Here is an 11,142-nt window from a genome sequence, read left to right on the forward strand (position 1 = left end):
TTTTTTAACGTTGCTTCGTGTTGTTAAACTAAGAAAAATTGTGATGGGTTTTATGGTGCCTCTCTCTGATGCGTTCAAAGATTTCAAACAGGAACTCGGTAATTTGGAGGCAAGCTCGTCTAGAACATTATTAGCCCTTTTTTGCAGAACTCAAATGAGACACAAAGACATTTATTGACTCATCTAGGTCACTAAGAAGTTACCTGAGAAACTGAAAATTTGCTGGAGTTTCCTGTGCGGGCCTCCCCTCCCGCCCCCAACAAGACAAGCAGCCAAAGCTGCCTTCCTTTCTGGGCCTTGACAAAGTTCATGATCACAAATGTCACTAAGAAGCAAGGAAATTGGTGGTCTCTCAGAGTCCTTTTCCTTGAGGAAAGCCTTTAAGAAAATAAACTGACATCATAACTCCCAAGGAGGACAAACATCTCTGTTGACCTTGTATGTTCAGACCATAGATTAACCTTACACTGTACCCTAATTAGCCTCCATATTTAAAAGTTAAACTTCGGTGTGGGCGACACCACACAAAGGGTTGCGATCCCCTTACCGGTCATGAAAAAGACAAAAAAAAAAATAAAATAAAATAAAGTAAAAGTTAAACTTGTGAAGTCCAAGTACATAAAGGCCTCTTGCTCTTTTTCTGCCCTTTTCTTGGGTACTTAAGGGAGAGGAAGGACAACCTGGTATTGGAAAGCCATTAGGGGGGCGACCTACTCACCACCTCCCGTGCCCCGTGTGGGTTCCTTTGTCCCAGTGTACCTCAGCATGGACCACTCTTCCCTTTTCTCTCTGTCCCCACCCTCCCCACCTCCTCCTCCCCCACCTCCTGTGTCACTTTCTCCAGGGAGCCCCCCTTGATGCCCTCCAGGGCATTACGATCTGACCTTTGTTTTCCTAGAGTGAACAGAGGCTGACCCACTGCCGTCTTAGGTAACCGAACCCATAGCCACGACTAACACTCACGGTTTGCTTTTTATGGCTGTGCTATGCACTTTATGTAGGTTATTTAATTTCGTGTCCATAGCTACCTTAATGATAAGTACTACTACTCTCCTCATTTTGCAGATGAGGAAACTGAGGCTCAAGAGAGAAGCTCTGTATGCTGTTTGACTAAAGCCAGGAACAAAGAAAAGAAAGAAAAGGCCACCGCTGTGTTATCAGAGAATGCTCCCTACTCGCACCTCCTGCCACTGCTTCTTCTACTCGGGACTGCTCCTGACACTCCAGGGACTCTTCTTGAGGCCCCGGTTTCTCTATTCAAGTCTGTGCATGCAGCAGCCACCTCTGTCCCAGCATCACACCAAACTTGCCTTCTCTGTAAAGGGTCACATCTTTTCTGAGCACACTTTTCAGATCTATTGCAAGAGAACAGAGGAATGTCCTGGCTACTGGTTTGCTTCCAGGAGTTTGAAAAAGCTTCTTGCCATTGAGGTCATGGGTCTGCTGCTGTTTCTAAAGATACCTCTGCTACTGGTCTCTCCTTGTCGCTGCATTCAGTGTGTGAGCAGCTGTGGGGCCTCCTGCAGTGCCCTCAACCCCTGTTGGTGGAGCCAATCTTCGGAGCCTTCTGAAGTACAGGGACGGTCCTGCTGGAAGAAGCAAAGCCAAGCAGGCATCTTCTTTTGGGCACCACATTTTGACAACCCCTGTTGGTGGAGCCAATCTTCGGAGCCTTCTGAAGTACAGGGACGGTCCTGCTGGAGGAAGCAAAGCCAAGCAGGCATCTTCTTTTGGGCACCACATTTTGATCCTTTAAAACTTAAACGCTTCAAAATTTCTTTGTCATTTTCAAAAGTTTCTTAGCGTGCAAAGAGCCTAAATGGCAAAGGGTATAATTATGAATTTAGATAGTTTTTTTTAACACCTTTTTTTTTGGTAGTTTCAAAATGTATGGGCAGTTTTAGATGTGAAACTCCATCTCCCAAAGGGGGACATAGGGTCTGATTCTTCAGTGTCCAGGAGAGCAGCCAGGATGCCTGGTCCCACAGTTTCCTTGTGGGTCAGAAGGAGTCAGATTTGCTAAGGCACATGTTAGGGGCTGCACTGTATCCCCCCCAAATTCACATGTTGAAATCCTAACCTCTGATTCCTCAGAATGTGACAGTATTTAGAGGTAGCATTGTTAAAGAGGGGTAATTAAGGCAAAATGAGGTCATTAGGGTGGGTCTTAATCCAATATGACTGGTGTCCCTATAAGAAGAGAAGATTAGGACACAGACACACACACAGAGGGATGACCATATGAGGACACAGGCCTAGGAGAGAGACCTCAGAAGGAACCAAACCTGCTGACACTTTGATCTCAGACTTCTGATCTCCAGGACTGTGAGACAATAAATTTATATTGTTTAAGCCACCCAGTCTGTGATACTTTGCTATGGCAGCCCTAGAAAAATAATACAGATTTCACACTGTGGGTGATGCCACAGGTAGTTTAATCTATGGATTTCTGTTATCTTAAACCTTCAGTCGAGCCAGAAGTGTCTTAATGAATATTTTTCTGAACACGGCAAACTGATGCTTCTAGAAAAGCACGCTTCATACATGCAGCCTTGTATTCTGCAACTCCCTTTAAAAGACTCCTCCGGTGGAGTAAACTCGAACCTCCGAGAAGCCAAGCAGCGAGTCAGTGTCGCTGAGATTTTTACCTGTGGTTCTAGGAACTCAGAGGCAGATGAGCATGCAGGCTTTGCACAGACCACTAAGCCACTTCTAAGAGCAAGGCTACCTGAGGCATTTTGCAAAAGTACGTATGTGCCGAGGCTTTTCCTCTCCACACCTACCGCAGCTCTCTTTGCCAACATAGTGCATCTTTCGAGGGGAACCAAGTTTGGGTTCAGCAAGAATTTTATGTTGCATACCACATGTGATAATTCCAGGGAATTTCAATTGCATCTTATCGGCTTGCCTAAACAGACTAAGTGAGAGCCTGGTGTGGTATGACAGAAACAGCCATGTTCTCTGTGACAGACACATTTGTTTCCCGTGCTGGTTTCTTAGACTCTGGCTCACCTCCCACAGCGGTGCGTTGGGGGTGGGGGTGGGGGCAATGGTTTCTTGGTTCTTCACCTCTCTTGTCCCCCAATTTCCCCCTGGGTATCTGGCTAAAAAATGAGTTATGGGTTTCCTTCTGTGAGAATTGCATGGACTGATAAAGTACCATCCCAGGAAGGAAGCAAGATGCCGTCTTCCCCTGGAGCTCGTAACTGCATTTGGGGAGGGAACACATGCTATAAATTACAGGCCGCAAGCAATGACCACACAGAGCTCTGCGAGTGGCCAGGCTCTGGGAACGGGGTGGGAACTCTGGCAAGAGCAATCTGATGGATGGAGATTGTTCTAGCATCGGGCTCTAAGGCAATATCCAAATGGTACCAAAATAAATGATATTTTGTCACCTTTCTGGCTTGGGTGACTGATGTGAACAGCTAATCTGGACAATTTAAACCCTTATATTGATGGATTACTTGGATGAAACTCACCAGGAAATTGCCAAGATTTTACTTGGCCCTCTGAAATTAAATTTCAATATTATCTCACAGAGTTAGAGATTCTGAAAGAACCCCAGTTCCTTTTCCTGACAGGAAGGAGTGAAAAGACCTGTTTGGATAAGCCCTCTGAGTCTCGTTGCAAGCTAGGGCCCTCTCCAGATTGCCCCCTTGAAAGCTAAGGGACCTTTGTTCCTAAATTGGGGCAGGTCAGCTGGCCGTCCACTGGGCACAGGAGCATGGACCTCTGTTAGGGGCTGGGCTGCTTCTATTACCTGGTGTCTGCACAGGTCACCATGTCCTCTCATTATCTGTGCTGTTGGGACGGTAAGAACAGCTCCAAAGGTCAACACTACACTCTGAAATCCAACCTATTGCCCAGTGGAATGTTTAAAAATTTCCTGAATCTGTCTTCCTGAGTTGATAAAATAGGAAACAATAAACGTTTGGAGGGGGCATTGAAAGTGGAGTAAAGGCAGGAAGATATTTTTTTCTGTTAGTCTACAGATATTGCTTCCTTTACTTGCTAGCAGCCCAGAGGAAATGCAGCGAGGATGCAATTCACAGCTTCTCACCAGTGGCCGGTATCTCTGCAGCACCCACCAAATGACGCTAAGAAGCAATGTGACTCATGCACATCCGCATGATTCAACTTTGCTAAGATTTCCTCGGCTGCCAGTAAAGACGCACTCAAAAACTCTTTAATATGAAGTTTGGAATTGGTTAATGACTTGCTGTCTTTCCCTCCTCCCTAAATCCCACCCTGTCATCCCCCAAACATACACCCACACATCTTTGTACAGTTTTTAAATTTCAGGGACTTGGACACATAGAAGCTTTGTGGCATTCCTAATAGCATTTGTTGTGACAAAGTGGCTGGCAAGCCCTCCGCATTCCCCTGCTCACTTGGCTGTATGAATAAATAATGAGTCACAGATACTATTTGGGTGCGCACGAGCATTTGTAGCCAGAAAATTAATTATTCCCCCATCCCATCCCACTCCATCCCAGCTCTGCCAAACCATCAAGCCACACTTTGCAGGCATCGGTCAAAGTGCGTGCCCCACCCGACACACTGTAATGCCTTCCTGACATTTTTATGTTATTATTTCTGTTTGTTTAAGCACAGCCCTCTTTTACCACTAAAGATACGCAAGATACACATGCACACACTCATACACTCACGGCTCAGCCACAGCTTTGCACATTTCAAGAGGCTGGTTGCAAAAATGCAGACGGGTTTTCCACACTAGCTGTTCCTTTTCTTAAGCGTGCAATCTAATAATGACTGAAGCTACAAGAACGCTTGACTTAGTAAACTTCATTGCTCTTTTAGAAAGAAGCCTCTGGACGCGACAACTTGGCTTGCTTTCCCTCTTGAAAGATGCCAGTTACCTCTTTGCATTGAGGCTACAAGGAAAAATAACCAGCACGGTGGTCCCATCCTGATGATTTTGACTTAAGCAAGTTTGTCCAGTGCCTGTATTCTCTGCCTTTTGGAGACAGCCGAGTTGCCACTTTGGCCCTGAAGTCCTCAGGCGGGTGGAAGGCACATCTGTGAGCCTCCGCCTCCTGCCCCACGCTGGCAGCAGCCTCCTGGCCAGCTCCAGGCATGTGCCTGCTAAGCCTGGGGCCGGCTGCAGCCTGGGCCACACAGCGTGCTGAGTTATGGGTAGCTCAGACACAGTCATTCCAGGCAAGGGACAGCAAAGTAAAACTCAGGGAGCTTTGTGCGAGCTTTATAATCTCTAGGACTTTAAACAAGACCAGCACAACTTACTTGCACTTGACAAAGTTCTCACGCACCGACTGAACACTTCAACAGCTTAACTAAGCATTTATTAAAACATTTCTGAAGAGCTGCCATCTGATGAATAAGTAATCCAATAGCCTTGTAACCATATGCCTCAGTTTGAATTCCTCCCCGAAAACAGCCAGGGAACCGGCAGGCGCTGAGGCATCTCTCTGCCCCGAGGTAACACGGGCTGCCATTTCATTATATGCAGAGCTGAGCAAAAAGTAGATATTAAAAGACCAGCGTGTACTCACCTCTCATGAAGCACTGTGGGTACGAAGGAAATGACTCAAATATGCTGTCTGAAGCCATCGCTTCCTCCTGAAAATGCACCCTCTTCTGAAGGCGGGGATTCAATGATTTCTTTTACCCTAGGAGCGAAAACCAAGAAAGGTCACTGTTTCAACCTCACCCCCGACCATGGCTCTCTACCTCTCCCTTTTTTTCACCCCTCGATGCCTCTGGGACTCCCTGAGCCCTATGAAAAATGTACCTTTGAGAAAACAAATATTCAAATTGTTAAAGATTAGGAAAAAAAAAAAAAAGCGCCGCCTTGGCTGTGGGTTGGTGATGCTCAGCGCTCTGCGAAACCCTGTGGTTTGCATGCAGTGTGATTCGTCCTGCCTGCTGACCACTGTGCCGGGCTCAGACTTCTGACACTGCCAGCCTACCCAACTTGTGGTTCTGTGGTTGTTTATGAGGCCCAAAGAAGTTTTCACACAACCCAAATTACAAATTTAACTGTTCCCCTTTCCACAGCCCATCTTAATTGGTTCTTGGCAGTCATGTGACTTACAGTGATGTCAATTTTTTTTTTTTTTTTTACTTTCTGAGCAATGCCCTTCCTTCCCTCCACCTGCCCTCCCCCAGTCTGAGCAAGAAAATAGTCAAGTAGACTTTGCAAGAGAGGGAATGTAGAGAAAAGTGACTCAGTCTCCTATTATATCACAATGGTCTCTGCTGACTTAGTACAACTCGGCTCCTGTTGTTGTTATTTGTGGTTTTTGGAACTACTGGTTATTTTGATAAAGATTTCATTGCTGCTTATTCCATAGTAATTCAACGCTGGCATCAAGCTGCTGCTCAGACAGGATGTGGATCCCATCGTCGAAAATGCTCAGCATCAGCTCTGGGGGAGTTCAGTCCTTGGTAAAGACTGTAACAGCGTAAGTGAAACTATAAAAGGGAAAAACAAATAAAAGGAAATGTTTGGGTGAAAGTCTGACCCCTACAAGGGACTAGCAATTTACCAACATTTTAGAGCCTGGAAGAAGGAAAGCATTTTAATTTTGAGATTAAAAACACCATTTTAACAAAACCAAAATTATGTGGTTTTATTGCCCCTAAATGGACATCTATAGTATGTTATCTCTTTCAGTAAAGAGACACAGTTATAGCACTCTGAACACACATGCACATTCAAATTAGGAAGCTAAAGGAAAATAAAGGAGAGTTTCTGTACTTTGGGACAAAGTGGTGGCTGCTCTGCCCCTGTTTATCAAATTAGGAAGCTAAAGGAAAATAAAGGAGAGTTTCTGTACTTTGGGACAAAGTGGTGGCCACTCTGCCTCTGTTTCTTTTGGTTTTCACCTGTGAAGTTTTGCCGCGTTGTCTTTCTCTAGTTCAGTTCAAATAGGCTAATTCACACCTGTAGGAAAAACTACACTTTGAGCACGTGAAGTCTTGGCCATAGATGGAGGAACCAGAAGGAGACGTGTCTCCAGGGCAAGCCCCTTCTCACGTGGCTGATGATGGGTGTCATACAGCTCATCTTCCACCCTCAGTGACATGCCCTTGTGGAGGTGCTACATGTACCATACTTTTGTATGTGTGCAAACCATCTGGTCACACATTTTTTTTTCTTCCTCCCATTGGTTTTACCTGCTAAGTAAAACACTATTCTTTCTGTAGTTCCAAGATTAAGAGAGACTTTCCTTTCCCAATGAATTACTTTATTCTGCTGTGCTCTGCATACATTCTCCCTGGCACATGTGAAGTTCCAATGCACATACTTCAGAGAAACTGTGTGACATGCGTTGTAAATGCCAACCTGGGATTGGAAGCTGCAGTAACCAGTGAAGGCAAAGTCTGAGCTCTCAGAATAGTTCTTCAGTTTTTCCCCATTCACTAAATTTTGCTCACACAAAAGACCTGCAATGATATTACCTTCAACGGCACAGGTCTTTCAAAAGGAATAGACATGATTTTTACTTGCTCCTGTTTTGACTAAAGCAGGAATTGAAACTCTAGAGACTGCTTTCTCTTAGACTTGTGAGAAGTTAGCTTGCCAAATGTTGATACTTTGCTAACATTTGGATTAATAATGATGTCTTATTTTTATGAAGTGTATTAATATCTAAAAGCATGAAAGTTACATATTGCTTCTCAATGTAAATCCCTTGTTAACTTAATTAACATTACATTCCCGTGCTGTGGCACCCCCTAATAAAGCCAAGGCTGAGTTAACCCCAAATCAGGTGGAGTTTTTTTGGTTTTTTTTCTCTTCTACACTTAATATTCCCTAAAAGGTTTCTGAGAGCTGACTGGTGAAACAAGAAGCTGCCACTTCAGAGTCGACTAGGACTTAATAATGACTTAGAAATTCAAGTGGTGAAGCAGATTAATCCTTTGGATATTTCACTTTAGAAACTCCCTAATGCTTCCAGCCTTAGGTGTCCAGATGCTTGAGGGGAGGGTTTGGATGTGTTAGCTCAGTGCCTGGATTCTCAGATTTTCTCTGTGGGCCTGGGGTCTTCTGTAGGACACATCAGAATTTAAAGACGGCTGTAAGGCTGGGGCTTGCTGATGCCTCATCAGACACTGTCACTGTTGGGGCTGGGGCTTCAACGGGGCACTAGGGGGCAGAGTACAAAGGCCTATGCACTGGCCCTGTACTGCCTTCTCGGGGTTAACTGCCACACCAGCCACAGCATAGTTTCACAGCTTGGCGAGGCAACAGTTGGGGCTTTTCTGGGTATCCTCCAGGTCATGACAATAAGTAAGACTCAGCCAGCTGCCGGTGAACTTGGCTTTACCACTTCCTTAGGAATCCAAGTCAAAAGGACGTCTGTCATCAATGAAGCGCCTGGAGAAATACTTGATCCTATCTTAACTAGAACTGTTTAGAATCTTTAGGTCTGTGCATTGACCCACACCCTCTGTCCTCATTCCTGCAGGTGACTCAAGCCCTGGGCTGCTGGCTTGGGAATTCAGCTTTGGCAAGTAATTGGATGGCCATTTTCATCCTTGCTCAGATTGGCTAGAGCTTCTAAGTGCCAGTAGCAGGGGAGGGTTGTGTGTGTGGAATATGCTCAGGTGTCTTTTTTAATGGCCCTATAAAAAAAACCAGCAAAGGTTGAAAGATGCATAGTTGCATAACGCTTTAATTAATGCAGGGGAGGGTTGTGTGTGTGGAATATGCTCAGGTGTCTTTTTTAATGGCCCTATAAAAAAACCCAGCAAAGGTTGAAAGATGCATAGTTGCATAACGCTTTAATTAATATATAGACTTCTGTGTGCAATCCAATCAAAACACTCTCTGTTGGGCATTTTCACTATGTGATTAAGGCATACTATCTCTGAACTCCACATGTCTATTATAAAGCAGATTCTCTGGCCAGAAATTGGAAGTAAAGTTGGACCACCCAAACTGGATATTGTCTAAAATCCTAGGAGGACAATGCTGCTGAATTATCTTTGTATAGCACGAATTTCCATTATTTCCTAAATCATTTTTTTTTTTTTTTTTACCAACAGAGGTGCTAACCAGAAACTTTCATGATATACTGACAGTGAGCTCAGTGATGACTTTTGAGTTGGGACATGGACATCAAAGCTTCATGGAATGAATATAACCTGTTCTTGGCAAATCCAATGGTTTGAAGTAACTGGAGAGTCCCAGAGGCCCCGCTGTCAAAGATCTTTCTTTGGATGGTCTTGACTGTACCCACATCTCTCTTCTGCAAAAGTCTCTCATTCCTCTGGGTAAAAGTGCAATTCAAATTTAAGTCACCACAAGAATTTATTTTATAGCCAAGCAAGAGTTTCAGTATTTATTCCTTAACCTTCTCTAGATGAAGATGTAGTTTGCCCTGTGGGAAAATAGGATCTAGAAAGGAAAAAAGAAAGAAAGGCAGTCATTGAAAACAACCCATCGAATGAATGCTATCTGACAATATGAAGACCTGTTTAATGATAATTGTTACAAATGAAGAGTTTAGAATGCTTCACTACTCGCCATGTAGACTGTGAGCCCACAACATTGACATCACCTGGGAACTTGTCAGGAATCAGAATCTTGGGCTCCATCCCAGGCCTACTAAATTTTAATCTGTAGCTGTACAAGATCCCCAGGTGATTCCTCTACATGTTAAAATTTCAGAAGAACTGCTCTGAGGGAAGCCTTGCATATGTTGAAATTTAGTAAAGAAAGAATATGGTAATTGTTTACATCCTTTGAGATCTCTTTTTTGCTTAGAGTTTTCTGAAACTTTTCTACCTTGTTGCCTTGGCATGATTCTGTAAGTCCTGGATGTTTCTAGACAGCAGAAACCCACAAGAGGCACGGCTCATGTCCTCCAAGGTAGCACTTTCTTGGACAGCTACTTGGACTTCTCATCTCCCGTGCAGTGTTTGGGTCAAGTTTACAGTTTGAGGTTTGACACTCAATGTGGGAAGGCTCCCGGGTGCTCCATCTGTTTAGCTGGTGGCCACGTGGATCTAAACAGAAGGCTTTTTTCCTCCAGGGCATCATCAGACTCTCAGTTTTCACCTAGTTTGCAGTTTGGAAACACATTAATCTTGTGAGTTCTTCCAGACGCACACCACGTGTGCACGCTCCAGGCAGCGTTGCAGGTGACCTTGTGGCCTTGACATTCTCAGCAGGGGCTGTCCTCCTCCCCAACAGTTACCTGTCCCCAATCTCCAGCCACTGCCTTGCAGATGTCATGCACTACACTTTGCTCTAAAAGAAAGGGCCCACCCTTAGATTGTACACACTGCAAACAGCCAAGCCATCCAGGGTCCTGAGGATCCATTTACACAGGAACCCAGGAGTTTGGCCACTTCTCTTAGATGCATCTGGATCCTTTCAGGCCTGCGTTGGGCCAAAAAACTTGTTTGGAATAGTTTCTCCTTACAGAGTTTTGGCCTTTCTGCTTCTGGTGCCATTTGAAACCAGGAGGGTAAAACTGGAAAACTTAAACAAACCCTCTTTGAATGTTAGAAATGTTCAGCATTCGAGGTTTGGTCAAATGATGGAAAACATTCTGAGTTGGTACTGAACTTTCCAGCTGGTTCCTCCAACCTTGAGGCTAATTATAGCATGAGATCCAGGCAGAGAAAAGAAAGGGAAATGAGGAAACTAAAGTGACTCGGAGTTAGAGAAGCCAGAATTCACACTGGTTAGATGGTGTAAGACCCGATACCTCAGTTTACATGGCAAATAATGGGTAGTGTCCCAAGTCCGATCAAGGCACCTGGCTTCAGGAACTCTTATTGTAATTGCTACTTCTTTTTCCAGTGGTAGACAAATTAACAAACACCCACATGACTATTTAGAAACCGAAGCAGAATGTAACCTTTTTCACTGGGTGCTGCAAGGATCAGTAACTACTTGGACTATGCAAAGTGGTTTTGAATGGAATAAGATAGAGACCTGTGGTTGACATTTCAGTATGGAAACATCCAATATGTGAATTTTAATATTTGCACTTGGCAGGTATCATAAAGGAATGGCATCAGGACCCTAAATTAGAGGTCTGGGTAAGAACGAGTTGAAAATATCCTCTGCAGCTGATGCTAGAGGAATTCTTAAGTGTTCATCAGGTAATTTTTGAATTAAATGTTCTTTTGGAATAA

General features: G+C 44.4%; 1 protein-coding gene across 2 annotated transcripts in view; it reads right to left on the reverse strand.

Annotated features, from left to right (window-relative positions):
• RUNX1 (runt-related transcription factor 1) overlaps positions 1-5,679 on the reverse strand; it is a 254,648-nt gene extending 248,969 nt beyond the window's left edge. The window contains exon 1 of one of the 2 annotated variants that reach the window (XM_008568321.1): positions 5,538-5,679. In XM_008568321.1, the coding sequence (XP_008566543.1) occupies positions 5,538-5,595 (58 nt within the window). In that variant the 5' untranslated portion in view covers positions 5,596-5,679. The remainder of the gene's footprint in view (positions 1-5,537) is intronic. The other variant, XM_008568322.1, reaches the window with a different exon arrangement.
• Positions 5,680-11,142: the final 5,463 nt, after the last annotated feature.

This window comes from Galeopterus variegatus, unplaced genomic scaffold (genome assembly GCF_000696425.1).
Source record: "Galeopterus variegatus unplaced genomic scaffold, G_variegatus-3.0.2 Scaffold398, whole genome shotgun sequence".
Classification (NCBI taxonomy): domain Eukaryota; kingdom Metazoa; phylum Chordata; class Mammalia; order Dermoptera; family Cynocephalidae; genus Galeopterus; species Galeopterus variegatus.